The sequence below is a fragment of the Vanellus vanellus genome (genome assembly GCF_965231255.1).
Source record: "Vanellus vanellus genome assembly, chromosome: 2".
NCBI lineage: Eukaryota > Metazoa > Chordata > Aves > Charadriiformes > Charadriidae > Vanellus > Vanellus vanellus.
In genome coordinates this window covers 54,211,279-54,238,762 of record NC_138906.1, presented here as the reverse complement: position 1 = coordinate 54,238,762, position 27,484 = coordinate 54,211,279, and the positions used below count along the sequence as shown (strand labels likewise).

The window sequence follows — 27,484 nt, the reverse complement described above, 5'->3', positions numbered from 1 at the left end:
TTTATCCATAACGCTTATAATGAATAAATGAAGGAGAATGGCTATGTGATTATTTACTGCTTCTATTCTTTTTTACATGCCAGATACCTTTTACACAGAGATCAAAATACTTAAAAGACACACTGAAGGAAATATAGAGCAAACTGCATGCACGTGTGTACTCTGTCTGATCCAAAACATCTTACCCGTACATTCGCATTAGCCACATGATGTGCATTACCTTGAATGGGCCACTCAGCTTAATTTCAAAAGAAAGAAGAAACTTACTCCAGCTGGAGTTTCTTAACAACCAGGGAAAGTCAGGCAGTTTGAGAGTCAAGCAGCTTGTGTAGGTGGGATATCCCTCAAGAGTTACTAGTCCAAGAACAATTTATTGCTATAGGATGAATTTCATTCCTTGTGTTACCACTTCCAAAGACTATTCTAAATATCTTGATTACTGTGTGGGCACCACAAAGTAATTCCAAATACAATAAGAAGTAACAATTTCCAACTACTGCCAATGCTGGCTTCCAGTCTGAAATCAGAGTAATAGATGCTCAAACAATATTTACACAGCTAAAAGTTTTTTTGGGTTTTTTTTTGTTTGTTTTTAAAAGCACAAGGGATAAAAGTATATTATGTCCCCATCTCTAGAGGACCTGATTACTGACAAAGTAGCAGTGAGATTCTAACTTTTGCTCCATCCATTTCACAGGCTGTTGGAACAGTCAGTACCAGGTTGCTGAAAACATTTGATCCAGCTGTGACAGCTTCCTTGCTTGCAATCACCATGGAGAAGCGATGCATCACGTAAAGCATTAATTACATTGCAAGAATTCAGGGCAATGTATGGAGAGGGTGTTAGATATCTAGATCTTAATCCCTTCCCAATTAAGTGAATAGAAGTTCCTGAATCTCTGGTACAAAAGGTGATCTGGGTCCCCATTTGGCACACATAGGCCTTATTTATTCCTGTGTTGTGACATTAAAGAAGAAAAACTAAGTAAGTAACGCTAAAAAGAAAAAAAAAAAAAAAAGAAGAAAAACCACAAAACCAACCCGTGTTAAAAGCTCTGCTGAAGTCACATGAAATCTTACTTTCCCCTCATCCATCAAATGCATTTCAAAATCCCAAACAAACCCAAAACCTAATTTCTAGCAGAATCTGCATCTAGTGTGCTCACAGAGAAAGTCAGTGGTCAGTTTTGGTTTGTTTTTTCTCTCTCTAGAATAAAACATAAATTTCAACCATGGTGAGCTGTATTCATTCTCAAGTATTATTTGTCCGACCTTTTTCATTTTGCAGTCAATTTAGTTCAATATTCATTGCTGCTCAGAGGAATAAACCAGAACATGAGTCCAAACCCAATAAAAGCTGTGTGCTTTTTACTTGAATGCATCTCTTCCTTACTACTTTTTTCATACAGTACATGCATATGCACCTATTTGAGCTAAAAAGAACTTCTGCAGGACAGATGTTTTTTTATTCTGAATGTGTTCGTGATTAGACTGTCTCACACCGAACAGGTATTTTGGTGGTATTCTGAAATTGTCATCTAGCCCTTCATTTACTGCTTTCTTCCCTCACGTCCCTGAAGTTCACTTTTCTAGGCGTATCTTTGCAGTGCTCATCTGTTCTTGAGGTGCTTATAAGTACACAGGTGCTCACAAAAAGGTAAGTGAGATGGAAAATATTTGCAAGTACAGGCATTGCCTACAGCATAAAGAACAAGCTCAGTCTGGCATCAGAAACCATCCTACTACCTTAGTGCATGTTTTGGCCCAAACACTCTCAGTCGGGCTAATGAACCAGCGCTGAACGATGTGCTGATACTGGTTCAGAGTTCTGCAGAGACACCAAAACCAGTTTGCAGACAGTCTCTAGACTTGCTTGTATGGAGTGTCCCATATGGGTAGAGAACCATCATAAGACAATCCCAGCGGACCTTCATGCATCTCCCTTTATTTTAAGATGCTCTGTGACCTTGGATCCAATCTCCCTTATCAGTTTCACATCCTGCCACATGACCTGACATCATTCTGCTGAGTTATTTGGGATCAGTGGGCAAGATAACTTCTGTACAGGTTATGCCATTTCCAACTGCCTTTTCACTATCTTGTAACATCACTGCCCCCTGTATTTTCACTTGCTATCCAAAATGATCTTTCTTCCCTTGCTCAAAACTCAGAATTCTCTACATTTCTCTATAATTGACATTCAACTATGGTTTTCAGGTACATTGCCTAAAAGTTTTTAAAAATAAAGTCTGCATATAAGACGGAGAGAGCAAATTATCTTTTTAAAAAACACAACTGAATCAAAGAATCATATGACTTTTTCTCCCACATTTTGCAAAAATAAAGCCCAGACTGGTACCTAAACAAGGCAGATAGGTAGTATGTTGCTTGCAGAGGAGTACGCACACCCAGGAGTGTGATTTTTATATGAACTATGAGTTGAAGGAGATTTGAGTTTCTCTGAATCTAAACATAAAAACACAGCTTTGGAGGTACCACTATACACATTATCCATATGCTTGAGCAAATTATTTCTAGTAGCAGAACAAAACTGGCTCTACGATGTCTCAGGGTTCTAACTTTTTACTGGAGTTAAATCCTTATGCCTTAAATTATGGAATTTGTAGAGCTGCCTGGCAACCTTACCTAGTTCAACTGATGAACTGCTCAACCCTTCCTATGGACGGCTTTTCAACTGGTTCTGCAGTCTTTGCTCCGTGGCTTGTCCTCATCCAAAGAGGCACAGAGTACTCATCACTTGGCCCTAAATAGTTAATTTATTATCTATTCTCGTTTATCAACTGTAATAAGTAGCCTTGATCATAGTTTGAGAGCACAGTTCCTTGTTCTTGATAGCATTTTCTGTGAAAACAACCGTGGCACAAAACATTTTAAAATGAAAACCTGAAAGAGTCCATTTGTAAAACGGAAACACTCTTGGAATACAATTAGATTTAAAAACAATCTTAGCTGAAGAACTAGGAAACATAGTTTAAAGATAAATGGATTTATATTTTAAAGTTTTACTTCTTATTATAGTCTATAATGCATAAAGTCCCCCATTCGCAAGCTACCGACTTCACTAACACTAAATTTAAACGGATCTGAAGTATACAATTATCTGTTCTCAAAATAAAGGTGCCCATTTGAATGCAAATTGTTAAAAGTCAGAACTTCTGGCTTTCACATATTTATAAAAAGAGAGCAGACTCTACTGAAGAAAGAGAATAGGAAAGAAAACCAAGAAATAAACATCCAGAATATGTTTACGCTCCAACAATCACTAATAAGTTTACTGAAAGAGCATTTTAGAGACAGCAAAAACTAATCTGAATAATTTATCTATGGGTGTTATTTGTGTTCAGTCCCATTATGTAATATTCTGTAATTTGAAGTCACCTGGAAGGGACTATATCCACTCTCTCCAGGAATTTTCTAGACTATGAAAAAAAACATTGCCGAAAAAGTGAACAGGTGCTGTAGCACTAGTAATCCTTCCCTAAATCTCTGAAGCGCAACAGTGCAGATCAGTCAACTTCAAGGTCATTTGTTAACATTCATTTTAAGGCACTGATAGCACGTGTATTTCTGTGCTCCCAGACTGAACGCTGACCTTGGCATTCTTCTCAGTCTTAACAGAGCTTCTTTCAAATCTAAGATCACTCTTGCCATGTTCAATATAAAGTTCATATTTTAAATGACAAGTACTACTGCAGCAAAGACATAGCCTGGTTTGAGGCCTGTAAGAACTTTACAGTTTTGCTTTGTTTCAAACACAGGAAAACTCCCACCCCCTAGCCTGCCCCAAACACTTGTAAAAAGTATTGCTCCATAAAAGCAAGCATTGCCTGCCTAATCCTTCATTTCTATTGATATTCAGAGATCCAAGAGAAACACAGGCATACATTTCACCCTAATGCTACTCACCACAGAGCTAGCTTTCCCTGGATCCTGAGAATTACTCCTTAGGCACAATGAACTGAAACACTATAAAGCGCACAGCGCTCTTAGGCCAGCTCAGGACTCTTCCGAGCTGCTTTTTCCAGCGGTGACTCAACGCACAGATATTTTATCACTACAAAGTCCTAACTTCTAGCATCGGGGTGGTCATAAATGATTTTTACCATGTCATAAAGCCAGAAATCACCCAGATGGTGATGACATTCCTCTACTTACAGTACACTAGGGGCACAGATATGGTTATTTGAAGAAGCTGAAGCAATACAAACCCTCTGATTGAGAGACCTGGGATTAACTGAAAGTGTCCCTATATTCTCCTTTCCTCAGCCACTTTTTTTCCTGTATTTTCCAGAACTACTCTTCTGGACAAATCATGACCCTTTACTTTCCTAGTTGGCAATTATAACTTCGCTTAGGGTGCTCTTACTGGGCCAGCACAGTTTTATGGGCAAGGGACCTCACTGGCAACCAGTGTCGAACTGTCCATCAGTTTTGTATTTGCTCATCACTCGATCTCCCTGGACCTTTGTCCTGGTCCTTCCCATCTAACTCCTTAACAAGATTAGGAGGGTCATTCCAAAAAAAGCAGAGTCTTACACTTAGGGCTGTTGATGTGGCTAAACCAACAGGGTCCTAGCGTTGTCTTCGAATGCCTTGAGGTATAAAAAAAAAAAAAAAAAGAAAATCTGTGGATTTATGCTAAAATGTGCAGGTACCTGGAGTGCCAATGGAAATCAAGTCTGCCTCCACCTAGGACTTACTATTCCTTATTAAATACTGATTTCAGGAGGAATGACATCTGGCCCTTTCATAGGCTCAGCTTTTAACAAGGAAATTTTGAAAACTCTGAGACCGCGTGAACAAGGACAGCATTTTAGCTCTTCTAAAGGGCTATTTGCCCACATTTTAAAGGTGACTAAGAATTGGAGATGATATGGTAACTCACTGGATGAATTTGAGTAAACTGGGAACAAAACAAATGTCTTGATTCCCAGTTCTCCATTTTAACCAGTAGACAATACTATCAATCTTACTCTAGATGAAATCTGGTACCTCTACCTCTGCCACTTGTGAATTATATCCAGCAGTTCTATCTAAGAGTGCTTTTCTTTTTTACTCTTCTCTTGTAAAGAAAGCGTGGTCCTGTGCTAAGGCGATAACTTACTTTCAGTGCCTCCTGAAATAAAAAAAACAAGGCATGCACGCATCTGTGTACACACATGTACATCAGGGATGAAAAGCTAGCTGTTTCATAGCTTCTGTAAGAGTATGATGAGACTAAGCCTTCTCTCTAATAGAGCCCTAACTTGCAGGGGTCACAACAATGGGCAACACTGTCACCTCCCATCATTATTAGTTATAAATATTACTATTATTCTACAATTTCCATCTTGACTAGCAAAAGCAAAAAATTCAACATAAAGAATAACTTGACTAAATTCTGCTAATATTTATAAACCCATGTGCCTTTTTTTCTTTTTTTTTTTTTTCAAATCAGATGATAATCTGCTGTTTGGTTTTCAGATTGAGGGGATGGTGGAAAAGCCCTTGTCTGTTTTCTATTATGGCTTATGGAATATAGTACTAACTACAATTAGAAGCACCTCCAAGTAAACATAGCTCTAAAGAAGATTTTACAGCTGGTTGCTGGTGTCTCCCTCAAAATATATCTCCACTTTGTGTAATCTGCAAAACACAGCACTTCTGCCCCTCCTAAAATTCTCAAGTGAATCCAAACTACGGCTATGTAACTCCAAGATTTTTCCTTTATAGCACCTGATGACGAATTGGGTAGAAATAAAGGACTACGGTGACTTAGTCAATAACTCCAGAAAAATACATAAAAACAAACCACCAATGATTTTCACCTCTCATTATTTCTGTGAGCATTTAATTCAAAGACCCGATAAACCTGATATGCCTAGTGAGGTTATTGTCCTAGTACTTTCAGGAAATACCTCCCAATACAGGAGGCTACTCTTGGTTTAAATTGAGGACTGAATATGTGAGTATCTCCTGATACTCAAACTCTTTGATATCTCAACTCTTCATTGTTTCTGAAACAAACTTTGAATTATATTTACAGTGCATGGCTACTGGAATAAAAATGTATTTGAAAATGTAATCGAGTGAAAGTAATTAAATTGAAGACATAAATGAAAAAAGCCCCAAACTAGATGAACTTAATGTATCTTGAGGATTTCTCATCTGCACTACCTGAAACAAACACACTATGTAACTCCAAATGGATTCATGTTTCCAAACACTGAGAGATAAGTTGCTTTGGTTTTGGTTTTTTTTTTTTGTTTGTTTGTTTGTTTTTTTAATTTGTTGATGCCTGGCCGTTTTCTTAAGTAAGATAGGATTTAAAAATTGATCCCAAGTCAGGTATTTCCTAAAGGAGCAGACTGTGGATAGGGATGTGCTTTCTGAACACTCCTGCAGAATTTATTAGGATAAACTCAAGATCCTGATTTTGATCTTTAAACAGTGCTACAGTTTTTAGGTCAGGCAAAAATGTCTGATGTAAAAAATTTCCTTAAGCCATTCGTCAAATAAAGCACTGCCTCAGATTTCAACTTTTTTGGCTTTCACACTGTAATTCCTCAATTCAAAGAACTCTTCACCATCAGCAACAACGGGAAAGCCATTTCCAATAGCTTTGACCTCACAGTTTCAGAGGCAATTTTTTTTTTTTTTAAACATTACTGAAACATATCCTTATATCAACATTAATAAAGCAAAACCTTCACACGACTATGTCACATCCTCCACAAAACATACAATGTTTTGAATAGATGAATGGTTTTTAAAGAAAAAAGACCATTGTACTCTTCTAGAATAACTCTATACTCAGAAAAACTCATTCAATGCTTTCTGCATCAGTGCCCTAATTTTTGCCTGAATATAAGATAGCTTAAAAACAATATCCAGTTTAATCTAAAGAGTTCAAGCAAAGAATTCCTCTCAACCCTACATTAAGCTACATCAATGGCTAATTACCTTCATAAGTACCCTATTTCTAATCCAATATGGAACACAGTGAAGTATATATGAATTTCTCACTCTATAATTCTATTAGGGGCCCCCTTTTCCGTGAGTAGAAGGTTATTCAGGAAACAAGACAAAAGATCTCATTTTACATATGGGTATTGCTAGCTGTTGCCCCTCTTTTTTTTTTTTTTTTTTTTTTTTTTTTTTTATGATCTTGACAATGGAGACACGGGTTTCTAAGATTAGGCAAATTCAGTGTAAATAATAAATAGCCAATGGAACTAGCCAACAAAAGGAAGACAGGACAGCTGGTGAATTGGCACAACTAACCCTCACGAACTGCCAGAACACACACATGAAGCCACCAAAATATACAGACAATTACACTATGAGTTATCTTTCCACCTTTCACACAAGCAAATATGTGACTACTTTTCTTCATGGAAGTTACACAGTCTTCCTATTAAAAGGTTAAGCCTGTTGCTTCCTTTTCAAACTTCTGAGACTAAATAAAGCCCTGGAGAACGCGTGCAACATGGGGAAAAACATGATGAATTGGAGATCTGTGTGCAGTCGCAGAGCTGCAGTCTTGTTGGGAACACAGAAAAAGGGATGGAGTATTGCCCCAAGGGGATGCAGGCTCTTTGGGAACGACAGGATGGGAAGATGAGTAGGAGGAGTTGCCCTTTATGTGAGAGAGCAGCTGGAGTGCACGGAGCTCTGCCTGCAGATGGATGAAGCTGGGCAAGCTAAAGCCCAAATGGAACTGAATGCCTGCACTGGCCAGAGACGTCAAAGACAATGTGAAGGGCTTCTATAAGTACATAGGTGACAAAAGGACAACTAGGAAAAATGTGGGCCCATTGCTTAATGAGACGGGACCTAGTTACACAGACCATGGAAAAAGGTTAAGGTACTGAATGCCTTCTTTTCCAAATTTTGTACTAGCAAGACCAACCTTCAGGAATGCCAGGCATCAGAGAGCAGGGGGAAAGACTGGGGGCAGGGAAGATGTACCTTTGGTAGATGAGGATCAGGTCAGGGAATACTTAAGCAAAATGGACATATGTAAATCCATGCACTCAGATGGGATGCACACATGAGTGCTGAAAGAGCAGGCTGAGTTCACTGCAAGGCCACTCTAGATAATCTTTGATCAGTCATGGTGACTGGCAGAAATGCCCGAAGACTGGAGGAAAGCAAATGTCACTCCCGTCTTCAAGAAGAGCAAGGAGGACTCAGAGAACTACACGCTGCTCGGCCTCATCTCAATCCCTGGGAACATGATGGAGGAGCTAATGCTGGAAACCATTTCAAGGCACGTGAAGGACAAGAAACTCTTCAGGAGCAGCAAGCATTGAAAAGTTTGTGATATGTCTATACTTAATCATTGATACTTAAAAGTACAAAACTCTGTAAGTGTAAGCTGTAAAAGCCGTACAGTTTAGACTTCTATTTTCCACTTTAGCTTCTCATCACAAAGCTTAGGACATAGAATAGTTTGTTAAATTCAAGTTAAAGAAGTAACATCACCTTGTACAACCAATACCTTAGATTCATTCTGACTAAATGGCTTATTTAAAGCTGGGCTGGAGGGGTGGTGTTGTGTCACCAGAAGACAAACTTTAGCAATCTGTATTCCTGAATATATGTTGCTTCTGAAAAGAGTTTTTGAGGTCTGTGCTTGAAATTTAGCAGCTACATCAACTGGAGATGTTTACAAACTTTGTTCCTAATTTTCAAATACACACGTAGAGCTTCTTGGAGCTGCTTTCCTGCATGTCTAGTTCAGAGAAGAATTATATAGTAGCAACTGAGTTTTCATGCATCACCAAAGTTCACCTCATATATGTTTTATATGTAGAAAATGCTACATCAAAATACACAACCATTTTTCAGTTTCACTGCTACTCTTATACTTTATGTAGTTCACAGAAAGAAACTGGATGTATAGCGAAAGTGATGTTCTTAGTGATTGTAGGCAACCTACCTCATGTCATCCAGTAAGTCTGATATACTGAAATACTAAACAGAACCACAGAAAGCCAGTATTTTTTATGATAGGATTATCCTTCCTCTTATAGAGCACATCACTCCCCTCTTTGACCTGAAGCTCTTCATGTTGCAAAACCTGAGTACACAATGGATTTGACATCTCTCTGGAAAACAGCATCTGAGACACGACTACTAATGATTGTTTTTACAGGTGCCAATACGATGAGTTTTGGATGCAACTTCACCTTCACATACCCCAAAGCCAGTGACACACAGGCTAATCGATGCCTTAAGATTTAATCAGAAAGTGTTGAGAAAGAAGTTGCTGTAGTGTGATATAGAAAAGCAACAACCTAACTCTGAAGTGGATAACAGTGCTTCATGGTAAGTCAAGCAAATACGCAACAGGATAGGCAAGACAGACAGAATAAGGCAGAGCAAAAAACCCATAAAGATAACTAACTCACCTTTAACTCTGATTAGCTGCAAATATTTAGCAATCAAGAACAGTTTAGCAGTAGTCCTTATTTCTATGCAGGAGCTGATGTTAACAAAGAAAAAACACAGTCTAAGGAAAATAGCCTTTCCGGGCTGTAGATCCAGAGAAAGAAAAGCAACAGAGCACAGGATTGTCCCTTCTTTCCTCCTGCCTTTCCCCCGCCCCCAACACTGAGAGGTCCCAAGGATGGGCCTATTAATGGAAAAGTTATCCTGGCCTTTTGGTTACTCTTCCTACCCCTCCTGCTCTAGAAGGTAATCTGTTTTAACACACCATTGAAAAAAACACCCTGATTTCTCCTCATTAGTAGTCAGGAAAATGAATGTTTTATTGGGTTGGTTGGTTTGTTTTTAAACAAGAATAATTGTAATTCAGATTTATTGAGCTAGTTTTTAGAGAAACTTACAGGAAAACCAAACAAACACATCATAAAAAGGACTCCACAAACACATATGAAGACTTACAACATATTACGTATGTTAATCTCATGACGTGAAGTCACGTTGCTAAGCCAGCCTGCGCCAGCGCCATAGAGAAGAAGACAACAACTTCCTTTACTTGATGGGAACAGGTGAACCACTCAAGCCCAGAAACAAGTCAAGACACTGGTGGAGAAAACAGAAAACCAACGGAGGCAGGCAATAGGGGGCACTTGGATCTGCTCTTGCTGCTTTCATTCAACAGCATAGGCCAACTTCACATGAAAAGCAAGTTAAAGAATTGTTTAGCTCTGGGTAAGTCTCCTGTAGAGCATCTTGCCTAGCTTCAGCCACAGCACTTTAAGATAGATACAATCTAACTGAAGAGAGGCCAATAAGAACAATATGAAAGGATGACCAATAAAGCCAGACCAAACAAGCTGGGCATATTTCAGCCTAAAATAGAGGAAGTTGGATTGCTCCCCCTTGAAGATTTCCAAGAACCAGCTAACTAGCTATGCATCAGGAATGGAACAGATAGGTTTGTCTTCACCTTAAGGCAGAGGGAAAGAAGGATGAACCTCCTGAGGTCATTTCTAGCCCTATATTTTTCTAGGATTTGGAAATGGACCCTTCCAAATAGCAACAATTACTTCACTTATCTCCAAAGGAAGACAGCCCTATAACAATCCCATATTGCAAGCTGTCCTTTCCACAGAATGTTATAACTTATTCCTATTCTAAAAGATTCTTCACACTGCTAGAGCAGCAGAAAGACACTTTGGTCTCACTGAGAATCAAGCCTAAAATATCAATCAAGTTCTTTATTTATATGTCTTGGGTATAATAATCTCTCTAGAATTAAAGAACTACAGTTTTTAAGTTTTGATACAACACAATTAGCAATCAAGGCTTTGAATAAAATAGAGTTTTAAACAGAAGGTTAAGACAGCATTAAAAAATTATTAGCATGTCAGTAGACTCTGAGCAGACAGTTCTTTAATAACATTGGACAGGGAATTTAAGGGAAAATACTTCAGAGAAGTGAATGAATATTCTTTCCAGCAGAATGATTTTTTTAAAGACAAAAATCAAAATTATGCAGGTCATTTTTTTGTTTCAAAAGAATCACTTTGAAGGTAAAATATACCTACCCAAAGCAATTAAGATGAGAAGAAGAAGAAAGATAGAGAAAAGTAATACTCCAAGGGCCAAGTATGTAGGACTGAAAGAACTATTCAGTCAAGGTATAATCATCCATTTTCCCCTGAATTATATTTATTTAATACGAACATAAAGGTGCGCAGAAGAGATGAATGGGTTACAGGAGAAGGCAAAACGAGAGCTCTAAATGTTGTTCTTTGGAAAGCATCACCATTATCAAAGAGAACTGCTTGCTGCAAGTCAAACAGATTTCTGTTTGAATTAAAGATTAAGTTGGGCATGGCTCTGTGAGCAACTACTAGGAGAAGAGAAATAGAAGATTACAGAAGGAAAACTTCCTGCAACAGTTGGTAGTGCTTGACATACTCCAGTCTTGGTTTTAGCAGTCGTAGATCTCAGCCATCAAACGTCTCATAGGTGACAAAGGAAAAAAAAATTAAGTAAACTTTTACTCTAAGACTAAAGTCTTCCTCTCCAACCTGGTCTTTACTTGAAGGACAGGAGGAAACTGAGATTCTCCTGGCCTCCATCATACACTTGCCATGAGATGATACACAAAATATATATCAGATTTTGCTGTATGAACAAAATTGTTCATATGTTTAAGCTCTACCAAATACCTGTCTCATTCTTTGCCTTGAGAGTCAGCTTTATTCATTTATTTGTTTTCATTCAACTATATATTTATGGAATCTTGCTCAAAACAACTGAAAATCCTAAAGACAAGCACAAAGGATCCTTAGTAACCTCAGATTACACAGTGTTCCACTACAAAAATGAGAAACCACTTGAATGCAGTATCTTGCATCACTACCCCAGCTTAACAGTTCTGGGGCAGAAACCTGGGATATTTTACAATTTTAAATGCCATTACAGAAAACAAGAATATACTCTACTTTCAGTTGTATTTTCTCACCTAGAATATACATTTATAGATAACTTCTGTACTTGCTTTTGGTCATGTTTGATGCCCTGATGTTAATTTAAAAATAATTCAGAAAGAAAAGCACACTTCCTATTTTATTATCCATCTCCCTTCACACCGCAAACGGATTTCTTCTAAGGCCTCACACAAGAAGAATGAAGAGGACATACTTTGTTTCAACTCCTGGTGAGAGGCATCAGACGTTCCTCTAGTCAACCCTTGCTAGCAAGATTTTTTAGAGGCTGCATCAAAGGCCTAGCTTTACAGGTGCATAAAATAAGACTGAGAGCAGAGCTTTCAAGAGGAAATAAGACCAGTGGGCTTCAGGGAAAAAAAGTATTTCAGGCTACCTGTGTGTTTTTAAAAATTGCAGCTGGGAATAAAAATTAAAGATAACATGAGGAAAATATTGTACTATCTACCACAGTTCGTTAAAGTACCCTGCACAGAGCACGCAGCTACTTCATGAAGTGAACAGATCCTGTTCCTCCATATTTTACTTTCATTGAGAAGAGATGACTTCAATTGTATTGTTACCATACCTGTCCTGGCTTCCTTCTGTGATGTGATAGAGACGATTGGCACCTCCATCAGCACAAGCTCTCAGTGCAGCTGCAAGTGAAGAAACAGAACATCAACATATTGGCATTATGAACAAAACACCACAACCAGTTACTCCATTACTGACATTTCTGTGTCAACTCAAGTATTCATTGCAGCATAGGGAATAAATTATATGGCTTTTAGCTTCCTATACTTGACTACTTCCCTTGTTTCTCTACATAGACATCTGAACTGGTTTTATCAGGCTAGTGCCAATCTTCATCTGACTGTGCCACTGTACTTTCCAAATAACTTATTTCTGTCTATCCTGACCTACTGCCCAATCAGCTTAAACTACGTGGGAGCAAGTATTCAAAACCTGAAAAGGGCCCATCCTCCATGTATGGGCATGCACTTGTCTAAACAAGTGGGAACTTGCACCTTAAACTTAATCTTCTCACCCGGGCAAAAGGTTCACAATGGTGGCTCTATAATGACCTGCATAAAAACTGGGGGGAAAAATATACCCGTTTCCTCTTTTCTTCCCTTCCTATGACACAAAAATGATAACTCTACTACAGCTTCTATGCTGTTCCATAGACTGTTTGAATCATCTGATATAAAGTAGGTGGGTTAGGTCTTGAACTATCCTGGTACAAAAGGAACAAAGCCACAATAGTTTTCAGTGCTTCCACATAACTTGGGGACCACAAAGGGCATGTGTCACTAATTCCAATTGATTTAAATAAGCACAGACATGCTGTTCTCTTTTGATCCCTTTGTTTATATAGACTTAATTCAGAGAAAAGTCTAACGCTACTATGATAAAATCAGATATAAATTGGTATATTTTATTCATAAACACCCTATTAATCATCATTTAACTAACCCACAGTTCTTTCATGAGATTTTTAAAATATGATAATCTATATTAAAGATTGAAAGTGACCATCTTGTCTTAGCAGTCTTTATCAGTTTTGCTCTGAGATGCACAAGTCAGATAACCGCAGCAGGCAAGATAAAAGAAGCTGTCGCTTCTACACTAGAGCAGAGCACTCCTTCCATGTCTGTGGGCAAAGAGAGACTGACTGGTAGACTGGAGAGGCCTGAAAGTCAGAGGACTGGGGGGAGGAGAGGAAAGGAAAAAAGGAGAGAGACAAAGAAAAGGAACAGCTTGCCCATGTTTTGGAAAAAAGGTACAAACAATCAGATCAGGCACTTCCTGCTGCTGAGAATCCAATTTTCAGCTAAAGACGCTTTGCTTTAGTGTTTTTTTCTCAGTCAGAACCATCTCTCAGCAGTGACACAAACCTACATTTTTTCCTCTTGGCACTCATTAGGTGGGCAACCCACCTCACCCCTAGCTTAGCCGTCAACTTAGCCAGGAAACACAAACTGGGACAACAAAGTTCATCTCCGTATCTGCTCTCATCTTTAAGCCATTCTTTCTTCTTTGACTGCTGAACTCCCGCCACAGGGAATGTTCTCTATGGGTATATCTACCACGTAGTACTACGCAACCTTGGCTAAGGCTTTTGGGAAAAAAAAGAAGCAAGCAGGGCAGCACAAAAGCTACCAGTTCATCCCAGGTAGCTTTGGGTATAGCAGCTTTTTCCCTGCAGGCGACAAGAAAGTGCAGGGCAGGAGAACGAGCATTGCACTCCTCTGAATCTTCTAGCATGGCTCCTGCTCCAGTGACCCCTCTTCTCTCTTGTCCATAGTATTACCGTACCCACTATGGTAAGCACTACCTCTCTCAGCCTTCTTGTACGGACCATGCTCTTCTCTGTCTCCTGAACCTACTTTGCCCACTCCTTCCAACCACCATCCAAACCCATATTAACAAGCCAAGGTCAAGTAGATTTGATCCTGACAAATCTTATTAGCTGAGATAATTTCTAAATTATGGTGGCTGGCCAGCCACTTACAATCATGATTTACTGCTTCAGGCTCTTGTCAGGTTCCTCACCCATCCTGCTGAACATAAACATCACAAAGAACATCCTTTTCCCCATCCTGTGTTTGACTGAAAGCTTTTAACTTCTCTTGTCACTTGAGGTTACAGCTGAAACTGGATTAATGCAATTCCTTTCATCTGGGCATATTTGTTAAGTTCTCTCAGGGTGTTCAGCTCATACAGAATTTAGTAATGATCCACTGCAAGAAGAGTACGTAATACCTGTCCTTAAACTAGCTATATCAGCCATTGGTTTATTCAGCAGATACAAGGCATCTAAGCAAGGCCTAGGGCCTAAGCAATTACAGAATCTTTTCTCTCCCCCAAGCTATGAAATCAGCTTATCAGTTGAGATACTCTTTGTAACCAAAACCCTAAGAATGCTGCAGAAAAATTATTTTCTAACTTCAGGTACACAACCTGCATAAAGGATGCTTCTCAGGTGTCTAAAAAGTAAAGTTACTGAATAGAAAATTGGTTCTGTTTTACCTCAAACCAGGACACAAAGGCAAAGACAGACCCAGCCTTTTTCTTCTAAGAACAGTAATTTTTACATCTATTCTTACACACTTTAAACAAAGAGGTGGCTTATGACTTCTGGGGAAAAAAAGAAGGGATGAGATACAGAAAAAGAAAGATTATCTGTCTCAATTACTTTAAGACCACCGGCGTCTTAACTGTTGTAAATTATCTCAACGGATTTACCACAAGTTAAGACTCACCTGCTACTCCAGGTGATATTATTATTTGAAAAGCACATGATCGAAAAACCAAAACAGAGTAAGTATTAAAGAACAAACCAGTCTTCAATATGGGGCTATCTGATATCTGAAATCAAAATAGTTGCCTTATATAACTTCAGTTTAAAGCTGTCCCACACACATTTATTCTTATAAATAAGAAATTTATTCTTATAAATAAGAACAAATAATAATTGAAAAAAATTGAACTTTGGCAGCATTGTAAAGTTATTTAGAGAAACTATTTATGAGGTACTGATCCTTTACTGGCAAGTTAATAACTTACACTGGAATGAAACAAAGCCCCAGGTGCTTTAAGTAACTAGCAGGTAATTAACTGATTGGCTGGAGGCCAGTAAATCATATTATTTCTACAGCTATGAACCAAGCCTTGCTTGATAAAAAGTAATGACATATATTACCTGGAAGAACATGTATCATTATTATCTGGAAGTGTTTAAGGAGATAGTCAGCAATTCTAAGCTTACGATTCAGATGGAAAATTCTTTATGAAAAGATAATAGAAACTGATTTTATACAGTGCCTTTTGTATTAGAGACAAAATTGCTTTACAAACAACAATTTGGCCAAGGTGCAGGACGGCAACCATGTAGGCAAATCCAGCTGTCTCTGGGCACTTTGCAACGGCTCACACAAAACCTCATTAATTATTTCAGCAGAAACTGAAGGAGTGAACAAGACTGGGGCTTTGTTTTGCTTGGCACAATGAAAACAGAGAGACCAAGAAGTTTACAATTTAAACAGAATAATAATAAAAAAAAACCAAAAAACAAAAAACAAAAACAACACAACAAAAAACAAATGAAAAGGTGAAAAGTGACACAAAAGGATGAAATATTAACGTTCACACATAGGTCAAAGACAAATTACCTTCCAGGGTGATCAAAATGGATGTTGGCTCTTGTGAAGGGAAGACTATCTTAGTGGTCAGCTGGAACACAGAAGGTTTGGCACACACCTTCTCTTCTGACCTAGGGGTTACTATGCCATTATTGGAGACCCTTCAAATTTGCTAGGTGTGGTGCACATGGAACTACTCTCTAGCTTATGTAAGTCAGAAAGAACTAAGTCAGTAAAGACATTATCTAAAGGCTTTTCACTAATGCTGCCTCCGTGAACTGAGGCAGACTAAGGAATGGTCAACCATCCAAGTAGCTCATTGTGCTCTGATGGGTCAGGAGGACAAACACCTCCAACAAGGACTCTGTGATATGCAATTGGGAACACTAGCTTTTTCAACCAGCACAACTGGAAGCAGAGGAGACCTGTGCCCTTGGCCACCTTGCTCAGCTGGAGAGCCCCAAGGCACCGTTTCATGGTTTTGTTATCAGAAGAAACGACATTAAGAGCACAAGGGTGCAAGTGCCCTGCAGTGATAGCTCAGTGTGTGAATTTGCACTCCCTGGCATTACCACAAATTACAATCTCTCCAACCTCCAACCCGAATATTCTGTGCTTAACTCCACTCCTCAGAAATAGCTCCGTCTGTCAAATTACCACCTTTTCTATCTGTCAAATTCCTTTCTGAATGACACTCCAGTGTCATTCAATGACCTAGGGAATGGAGACAGAACCGAAAAATCAACTGTTTCATTGTGCTGCTTAGTGGAAGAGTATGGAATGGAGAACTCAATGCCACTGCCAATAATTGCTTCCCAAGTTACTGGGAGCAGCATTATGTTCAGTCTGGCTGTATTTGAAATTATGGCAACAGTAAACACCCTTCAGCTCCACCTATGCTGAGGAAGAGTTACGTCAAAAGCATATTATCAGCCCAAGATATCTCTGAAAGAGTTTCCTATAGGCAATGTGAATGAAGAAACCAAAGTCTTCCTGAGTAACGTCTTTCATTTTAAATGATGTCTCTTCTGCTAGGAACCAGTGAACTATTTCCCTTTAGTGACTGAAGTTGAGAGGTCGATTTTAGGGCTAATTATTAGTGAATATGTTTTTATATACATTATTTTAACACCACAAAAAGAATGGAAAAAATATATTTATATTTACTCTTTTGGTAAATATAACTAACTTCCTGTCACTGTGAGAGAGGATATGAACAGCATCTCAAACACAAAAAAGGAAGGTCTTGGCTCTGAGCTAACTAGTCCTAGAAGCTTTTTGCAGAAGAGAAGCACCTATTTTATCACACCTTCAATAGCCCTGCATATTCAGGCAGGGGAAAAGACTCTACAGAACAAATACAACTCTTGTAGACTGAGTAAGAAAAGGCATAAAACCGGAATACATTTATACACAGTACCCAAACCTGGGGGGAAAAAGCATAACTTTATTACTCCTATTATTATTCCTACTCTATTATTTCTTGCAATTAGCATTTAAAATATTTTTTTTCTTTTTCTCAAACAGATCTTGAAACTAATCCATTTTTTTGCTAAATTCAAATTTATAGCAACTCCCCTTAAACTGCCTTAGTATATCCCCTCTGTTCCTTTTCTAATTTTACACAACTTCTTGTACGTATGCAATATGTTTCCCTCATTCATTTATTGATTCAGTAACCTGGTAACCATAATCAACCTGCCAGCATAATCTACACATAAGAGAAACCTGCTTAATTAATGACTTGGAGTGCTGGTAGTAATGTGTAAGTGATAATATATGGTAGATATGCAGAAAATTGCTTGGTTTGCTTGATATATTTGGCTAACACATTTTTGTCACAGCATTAATAAAAAATAGCAGTGACCAGCAACGAAATGCATAATCTGTATTTATGTGCTTTCTCTTTTTCTCCTTTGTCATGCAGAAACTGCAAAAACATGTTTAAGAAATCCATGGCTTTCTGTGGCTGCAGATTGCTAGCTAGGGGATATATTTGCATCTCAAACTATTCCCTTCCACCCATGTGTTTCTACCTGCGTTATCAGGACTATGCAACTGTTATATACCAAATACAGTGCTCTGCAGACACCTCTCTTCTGGTCCATCTGCAGCTCTGTTTAGCAAATCACCTGCCAGTCCATAATAGTTTTCTGCCCCGCTGTTAGACACTGGTCTTCCTAAGAGGCTTTTTAACTATTTAAAATAGGTCTATTCTAATTTCTCTGAAACTGAAAAGGCTTAGCTCTTATCACTGGTATTTTAAATTTGCATCAGCGCACAGGGCTTTAAACGAGCATGATGGAGGATGTCACTTGCTCTCAGTATATTCTGTGGTTCCAAAGGGAATTTGAGAGACAAGTGCTTTCCAAGCTGCTGTTATAGTTGCACATTCACGCTGCAGTAATCATCAGCAGCAAAGAGCAGTCAGCCTTCAGTAGGACTACTCAGCAGCTTCTAGGATTGAGACTGTTCTTAGGAATTTCACCCCAAATTCCTCTTCTTTTTGCTCTTTTTTCTGCCTGTGGTGATCTGCAATTTTGCACGCGTAATTCCAGCCCAGGAGCCAATTTTAGTTTTACAAACGCTGCAAACAAAACAACGCCTGCTACTCTTAAATTATCTGTGTACCCAAGAAAGGCCCAGCAGCTACACAACTTCTATACTGTATCACACAAAGAACATAAAAGCCACATAGTCCTCAAGCAAAAGGATCACCAACACAGGATCTGGCAGCCTGCTTCCATATGGACTGCATTATGGATCTCAGATGAAAAACTACTGTACATCTAGTAAGGTAATTATATGTTTCCTACAAAACTGCTGTGCTTTTTTAATCACTCTGCTTTGAGCTATAAATGCCAGAGATCCAACCTAAGAAGAGGCAGGATTCATTACGCAATTAAATATGAGAATACAAGGAAGGCACAAATGTGCAGATTAATTAGGAAACCCTATTCTTTTCTCAGTGCATTGAGTCAATATTGAGCGAGCGCCACACAGATAACATCTTCCTAAAATGTTCACACAGAAATAAAACAAAGGAAAAATTAAACAATTTCTTTCACAGACAAGAACCTCCCCTGAAGTTCAGCCAAAAACTAAGTTACACACCCATCAAAACAAAACCTTACTTGACAAAAAAAATCCTAAAAAATGTAAAATCTCAATTCTCACTTTGGGGGAAAAAAAAAAAAGAATAAAAGAATAGAACAACCCTTTTAAAACCAAATTCGTAAGTACAAAAAACACAACTGCAAGCAAAAAAACCCTGAATAGCAGTAAATATAGTAGGACTAATGTGCTGTCAGAGGCAGGAGAGCAACTCTGTTTTCACCAGACTGAGTTTCTGGACTGTCTTCAGGTACACTTCCACGCAGAGTTCATTACAGTGATTCATATTCAAGGCTGCTGGGTTTGGAGTAATCTCTTGTCAGGTGTTAGATTTAATATTCCTACAACCCTCACTTACGATACGATTTTCTCTTCTCTTTTCTGTCATTCTTCTCCCATTCTGTCAAACCCGGGAGCTCTGGTACTCGCAGGTTGCCTTACACCCATTGCTGTAACGGGCTCAGCAAGCAGGAGCAGCCCCGCGCTGTGTCACAGCAAAAACCGGGAGGAAGAAGCCCAAACATAAACCAAAGCACTTGCTGCCATCATTTCAACTAAAATCTAAGTGACCTTTACATGACAAGGCTAGGTGGCTTGATGCCACTGGGGGAAGAATCGGGAAGAAGTTTATTCGTTTCATTTCCTCCTTTTTTTTTTTTTGCTCTGTGTTTGAAAAATGACAGCTAAAGCAATAAGGTACCATTTAATCAGCTTTTCTGTTTGCCCTGAGCACACGTCTATTATTACCAGGGAACAGTAAAAACCACTGATAAGGGCACACACACACACAAAAAGGAAAAATGCACTAAACTGCATAATGTTAATGCTGACTTTCCCTGATAAACTATTTATTTTGAACGTCTTTAAAGAACAATTTGTCAAGTCAAAGATTCTCACAAATCAAACAAGCTGCTGAAGCATAGGCTGGAGATCCTACTTGTGCCTTAAATCCTGTCTTTTCCAGGGTGAGAAGGAATCCAAGCTCTCTCCAATCATATATTTGCATCTTAATGAAGTCTGGTCTGTGACACCAGGAATTCTCCGCGGATTCGCATGGCCCTTCCCCAGAGGACATGCAATCGGTAACTGAAACCTCTCATCCCAACATTGCCTATGTAACCCCTGATCACTGAGGAAGAATTTGCTGATTCTCAAATGCCAAAACCCCTACAGACACCACGCTGCCTACCCTTCACAATACATCCCGTCAGGTTGCCTTTCAAATACCATCTTTTCACTGCTTCGTAAGTACAATGCTCTTCACTACAAAAACTTTACTATAACCTGTCTACCGGTGTCCTACACCTAAGAAAAAACACATACATCAAAATATAATTGAAGGTAAAGTAACTGAAAGAGTGTGCAGCGAGATTTTTTCTGCATCCATTACCTGATTATCGAGTGAAATGGAGAGGCTTCAACATCAATTTTATTTCTAAAGCTTTTAAATTATATTTTTTAATAATTCAGTGTAACATACACTGACTTCAAGCTTTGATTGCAACTTTAAATTTCTTCATTTCATATTTTCCATTGCTGCAACACTGATATCTGACACAAGGAAGATAAATAGCAACAAACATGATGGAATACCCCGACTGCCTGCAATTTTAATTGCCAGTGTTGTTAACAAAAAAAAAAAAAAAAAAAATCACCTTTATTAGCATTAAAACACACGCATTTGCACAAAGGATCTGACTGTAAAGAGAAAAAAAGCCGCTCTTTTTTTGATCTGGCAGTGCTGATTCAATGCCAGCAGTCACAAACCTGCATGCAATCACTGCTCCCCACCCCACAGTGAGCAGGACGTGGGGTGAGCAGGGGGGCAGTATGCGGGAAAGGGGGATCAGCTGTGCCAAGATAGCAAAGAAGGAGAAATAATCTCCTACTGCTACTGGCCATCAGCAAGATTGTTCCTCATCACAGCCAGAGTCAGTGCTATTGTTTCTTCTGTTTCCACTGAACAATATGCATTAATAATTCAAGCCAACCTGCAAGTGTAAGGCAATGAGCATGATAAGTTCATATTCATGTCTATGATTAAATATTTTCAGCTAACACATTTATATTCCAAATTTTGTTTGCCTAAATTGGATTTGCAGTAGTCTGCAACTCATCAAAAAATTAATCACACACTTATTTTAAATAGCACAAAATATATTAAATCTCATGCTACTAAAACACACATCGTTCTTTAGCAGCCCAGAATAGATTTTCACACAACAATTTTAAATCAGTCTAACAAAAAACTTTTGTGTGTCAAGAAAATTTCACAACTCATAAAAGTCAGAAACCTCAATTTTGTTAAAAGACAACTAGAATATTACAATGCATAAATTTCTGAACCAATCAAACTTGCACCAACACCTACTTGAAAAATTATTTAAACTATTCAAAAAGATTAGTCTAAAAGGTGTTTGGAAATAAGTATCAGAAAGAGGGACAAACAAGAAACCAGAGAAGGAAAAATTAAGAGAATAAATACAATTTCCTAATGCATGTGGAACTGCTCTTTATAATGTGTTTTCTAATAGTCTGATAATATACAGCTACCCTAAGTTCATGCAGCATAATCTTGTGTATAGATCATTTCCCCTACTCTTAACAGATAAAATGTTCAACAGATTTTCAAGCAAACAATAAACTATTCAAAACAGCAACAGGAGAAATGGTAAAAAAAAAAAAAAAAAGTATTCCATCTGAACACACAAAAAAAAAAGGTTTCATGGAGTATTCATTAAAGACACCATAAAGCAATTTAGAGAAATGAGCACATCTTCTGAAACTAGCCCAAATTAAGTGAATACTTTAAAACACTGAAAATATGCCAGTATCTTGGAATTATTTGTCTAAAATATTGGGAGCAGATGAAATCATTACTTCATTTATGACAGTTTCACCCCTCTGTATCTGACTGACCCTTACATCTTTTCCATTCTCTTATTTCTCAGATTCAAGCAGTGGTAAGCTACAAGGAAAGTTTCCCCAAGAAACTGGAAATATAACATTAGCTATGAAGTAGACTTGATCTTAGCTGCTTTATTTCATATTTGGAATAGCTACAAGTACATACACACTGGCATTTCACCACTTTAAATCAGAATGTTTTCATGGAAGCAGTGGATTTGCATCGCTATTACTCTGGTACTGCCCAATACAGCTCTAAGGACAAACCTGTACACAGTTTTGATATTCCAATGTATTTCTCCTTTCATGAGAAGAAGATTTTTATCTACCTACACCAGGACTAATCTTGGATCTCAAAAGTCTTGCTACTCAAAATAAATCTAAAACTGAAATAATATTCTTACTAGGGCACCTACTTTTTGATAAATTTTACAACAGTCAAGAAAGAAGGTCAGCTAGTATAAGTTAGCACAAGATACAACAAATCAGATCTAGGGTATACTTTTGTCAAACATATGTTTCTTTTGTTATTCATATTTGAAAAATAAACACTAGAAAAACCCATAATGAAGGACAAAATATATTTGCTTTTTTAAAATAATATAAAAGCTGTGAGTTTACATTTTCAAAAGCAATAATCACCAATGGCAATCATTTCTTGAAAGTTTTTAGTTATCTTGACAAAATTATACATCAAATCATCACAGGACACAAAGTTTATTTGGGCAGGCAGAATTGGCTACAAACCATGCTAGAAGCCCTAATTCTGAATTCTGATTTCTCATCCGAATTCTCTTACACAGAGCAAATGCAAAAACAATACTGTTCTCCCTGAAAAAATACCAACACCAATACGCAAGCAGTCTGGTTATCAATGAAGGTGGCATAGGAGTATTTTCCCAGTTCATAAAAGCGATGAATAAACAAGTACATTGATTTCAAAACCTCCCTTTCATGAGGCTATAAGACAAGATAAAATTTGAAATAAAAATATTTGTAATAAAAATATTTGTAGGAGGCAATCTAGAGTTTGATGAACAAAACCAAGTATATGTTCTCAAGGGGAATAAGCTTCTGCATGACAACTCTCCTGCCAGCAAGACTGCAAACAGAATCAGAGGCTGAACTTAGAATACACGACCCGTGCATCATCCACAATGTGCCCACGGGAAAAAACATCAAGCTGTATCAGTGTTCAAGGTGTCCTCTATTCCTCGCTCTGAGACAAGACAAAATCCACCACCATCTGCCTTTTGCCGAGAATTTTCATGGAAAATTTTATATTCTGGTTCTCCTGAGGATATGCACTTACGGCACAGCTTTCCAGACGACAGTGCAGCTGAGAAATATAATGCCATTAGTTCACCAAGGTCCTGAGACGATCCATATCTAAGTCATCCCTAAAATAGGAAAAGTAGATGCAAAACCAAAAGTTTTGTGTGCATGCTATATGAGGACGCAATTCAATACTTAAGTGAGTTGGCAGGTTTATACAAAGCTAATGAGAACCTGAAAAGCCTATGGGTAGCAGCAAACCACAACACTGAAGCTGTAAAATTATAAATTTACTGGAGGTAAACCCAGACTTTCAGAAGATTTTTAATATAGGGAAGTCCATAATTTAATACTATGATTTGGGAAATATGATGTTTGAATATTATTTAGAGCGTCACCCAATTAGTAACCCATGTAATATCAGTAAAACATCAGATCTCTCTAGCCAGCTTGCTCTCCCATGGAAAATGCTGGCGTGCCAAAACCTTAGTTTTGATGTTCTTCCACAAGAAGGTGTGATGGGAAAGGCAATTGGGAGGATGCTGTTCACCTGTTGGCCTCAGGTAACCCATCTAAGGTAATCCACTTACAGATCTTCGGTTAAGCAGACACAGGTCTTGTCCTCTACCTCTGAAACAGCGTCATGGGCAGTTCCCTAAGGCCTTCTAAAGGGAGAAAGGCTTAAAGTGAATGAAAGAGCAATGTCTCAGCGGGGACTTCTGTCCCCAAATTTTGGACTGCTCAGTGTTTTAAGAAAACTTGCAAGCTTCTGGACTATTCAAAAATTATTTTTAGTAGCAGATTTGTTCATATCTAATTTCCAGTTACAAGATGAGGAGTACATTGAAGATGATTTTTATCAAAATGCTACAGAATTACTGCTTCAGGCATTAAATTTCAGTGCGTAACAAAGATAAATAGCACTAAAAGTGCAAAATGAAAGACATTTTTCCTCTCACTTAGGTCCATATTTTTCATTTTCAAGAAGAGAGGCTGGACTTCAGCATATATTAAAGTGTGAAGTTCAGAAGTGAATTTATAGGAATGGGTAGGAATTCTTTGTTTTGTTTATATTACCCCCTATCTAACTGTATTATATCCCCTTTTAAATTAATGCTAATGTGGAAGCATTTTTCCAGCCCTTGATCATAAGCCAAACCATTCAGTCTTTATTGAATAAAAATATTGGCCTCTTCTTTGGGGCCATTTTCTCCTTGTAGTTGAAACCTATGCATTCAATAAATAAAACCTAGATTTAGCACACCTGAGCTTATTCTGAAAGTCTGCTTTAAGAACGCATACCCAGTGAAACAAACAAACAAAACCCCAAGACACAGCCTTGTTCAAATGGTAATACATTACACATTATAATATCTGTTGCTCTTTGTTCTCAAAATGGTTCCATGAAGAAAAAACCAAACAAAACACCCAAAGAACTATACGGCAGCTGTGAATCTTACTATAGTAAGTGTTTCTTTTCAATGTTGCTACTTAATTGGAAATTATCACCCTTTTAAATTTTCCATAGAAACACAGCTTATGAGGGTGGGAGAAAAAAAATTATCCTAAGTATATCTAATATATCTTTATTTAAATCAGCCAAGTGTTGGCAGAAAATAATATCAATATTCTATTTAATTTACAAGCTCTGTCCATATTAAACACTTCATTATCAGCAACAGAAAATATTAGAAGACAGGATGTTAAACCTGATTTGAGTCGCTGCACCAATTCCATGCTACCCTATCTACCAGTTATGCTGGAGATTCCAGATTAGTACACATGACATTTTCATTTAAAGTAGTGTGTTCCTGCGCTTGGCCTGGTTTAAATCAGTATTGCTAGCAAAAAGCTGGTAAAATGTTAAAAAAAAAAAAACCACAACCTTTTACTTGTTTAACGTGGACTTCATCTTCCATAGACCCTTAGAGCCTACAGTATTATTACCTACCATGCTTTGAAGCACAAGAATTATACAGAAGTCTGTCTTTTCACCTGACTCTTATCTCCTTGTTTTAAAAGAAGAGAATTCTTGTCTTCCCTAGATACTCAGTTCTGTATGCTTCTCCTCATCCATTCTGAAGCAGGTCCTCTGCTACCTCTCTTGGGTCTATGTAGGGGAATTCCCAGACCAGAGCCTTACAAGTTGAATGTTAGAGAGTTAAAAAAAAAAAAAAAAAAAGAAATAGAAAAACAACACCCAACCCCCCCAAAAAAACCAACCCACAACAAATACATATGAGCGTGTGTAAAGAAGGACTTTCCTGAATTCACCTAAAATATTTGTTTCCTCACTACTTTTTACTAGTTTACTTCCAAACGCCTCTGTTGGTCCTGCATTAGCTAAGACGCTCGAGGTCAAATTCAACCAGCCCACTTCAGCAACATACATTTAGAACAGGGTGCTCCCTCTTAAGAGGTTTGGTGAAAGGAAAACTGTTTCTCTTACTCTTGATTTGATAATACACAACTAAGCCCCTAAGGCAGATAGCTGTTCTTCTGCAGTGTGCAACTCCCAACACTGGGGGACTGACTGTTCTCCCTAGCAAGGAACAGGAACAGCAATGCCCTGATTTCACGTGTGATGCTCACTGTCACGCAGACCTGGAAAGTCATCTCTGAATCCTCCATTCAAAAGAGCCTATGTGGTACATCTCTATCATAACGGCAACGAGCATAGTTTCGCGAGCGAAGAAAAAGATCTGCCATTGCTGTGCTTAATCTGCACAAGGCCTTGCCACCTGCTTGAAAGAGTCACTAAGCTTCTAATGAATTTTGTAAGTTGTTTCTTTTTTTTTTTCTTAAATGTGCAATGAGTTCTCTGTGAAAGATGAAAAGATGATCAAACTTCCATCTTTATAAACTAAACTAAGGTTAAAAAAACGAGAGAACTAGAGACCCTGGTGCTTTCATTTATCTTGTGCACAGGTAAAACCGAGTATTATCAAGTCACAGTTCAACCTATCAATAGTCCCCCGGCAGAGAAAAAGAGTTTCAGAAATTTGGCTTAACAGCGAGCTTTGCGGTCTAGAAACATTTGATGTCGTTGCTCTTTTGGCAAAGCAAAATCAATAGCTGTGAACAACAGGAGTAGGTTAAACTTTTCTTTATGTGATTAATTCTTCCTGTAGCCAACCCCACTCCTAACTTCTACAGTTTAAAGGTTTATCCAGAGGGGCATAAAATGGTATTTGCTTAATGACATATTTTGAGAGGTTCCTGCACTCAGCTGGTCCTCACCCCCTGCGAAGATCTCTGATTTCAGTGAAGCCACCTGTGCTGAGCAGAGCTCTACTCCTCAAGTATCAGGATTCAAACCATACTGATCACTCTGTCCGAATACAGGCTGCGCATAACAGTTTGAGCCCTAATGCTATATATCTTTGCTCTTTCTCTCTTCGCCATCTGTCTTGATCCCTAATAGCTCTCTCTTTGCCGTTTCATCTATTCCAGCTTCCAGATGCACATATCATCTCATCAACTCACGGTGACACAAATACCCTCCATCAGCCTCGCTCTTCTTCCCACACGCACCAAAAATATTCGTCTCCTCTTCTTTGCCTACTGTGTCCGTTTTCCCCCACTACTGCTCCCCAGCCCTGTTGCCTCCTATTTCAGAGTCTGCTTTATGAACTGCAGTATTATTTCACTTCACTTAAAATTTAGCAATTGTGAGAGCAAAGTAGAAAGCGTAACCAGAAGAACACATACTTTGTAGGGTTTCGTACAAACATATTCAGAAAACAAAGAAAAGAGAACAGGTTCCCATAAAATAAGCAAGAATAAAAGGGGAGCAGTCATGCTATTTCTCTTGGTATGCAATAACCTTGTGCACTGTCCTGTCCCTCTGCCAAGGATGAGACCACCGAACTGAGCCGTTCCTGTTCCAGCAGTTTCATAAAACCCACATCACACCTGTGGGCAGGTATAGGATGGAGGCAAACAAGACTTGGGGAGGGTGGTCTGTGCCTGGGGAGACGCAGAGACAGCACTGCTATTGCTCTCTCCGTCTGACGGGCGCTCAAGCCACTGGAGAGGGGGGAATTGAGCGCAACCTTCCGCCTGGTGCAAAATACACTCCCTCCGTCCTGCAGCAGACAAAGGTCACTGTGAGAAGTCACCCTACACACC

The 27,484-nt window shown here is 38.5% G+C and overlaps 1 protein-coding gene across 1 annotated transcript in view; it reads right to left on the bottom strand.

Annotated features, from left to right (window-relative positions):
• The window catches only part of TPK1 (thiamin pyrophosphokinase 1), a 314,822-nt gene that overhangs the window by 180,966 nt on the left and 106,372 nt on the right, over positions 1 to 27,484 (bottom strand). The window contains exon 3 of the mRNA XM_082480043.1: positions 12,499 to 12,568. Coding sequence (XP_082336169.1) covers positions 12,499 to 12,568 — 70 coding nt within the window. The remainder of the gene's footprint in view (positions 1 to 12,498; positions 12,569 to 27,484) is intronic.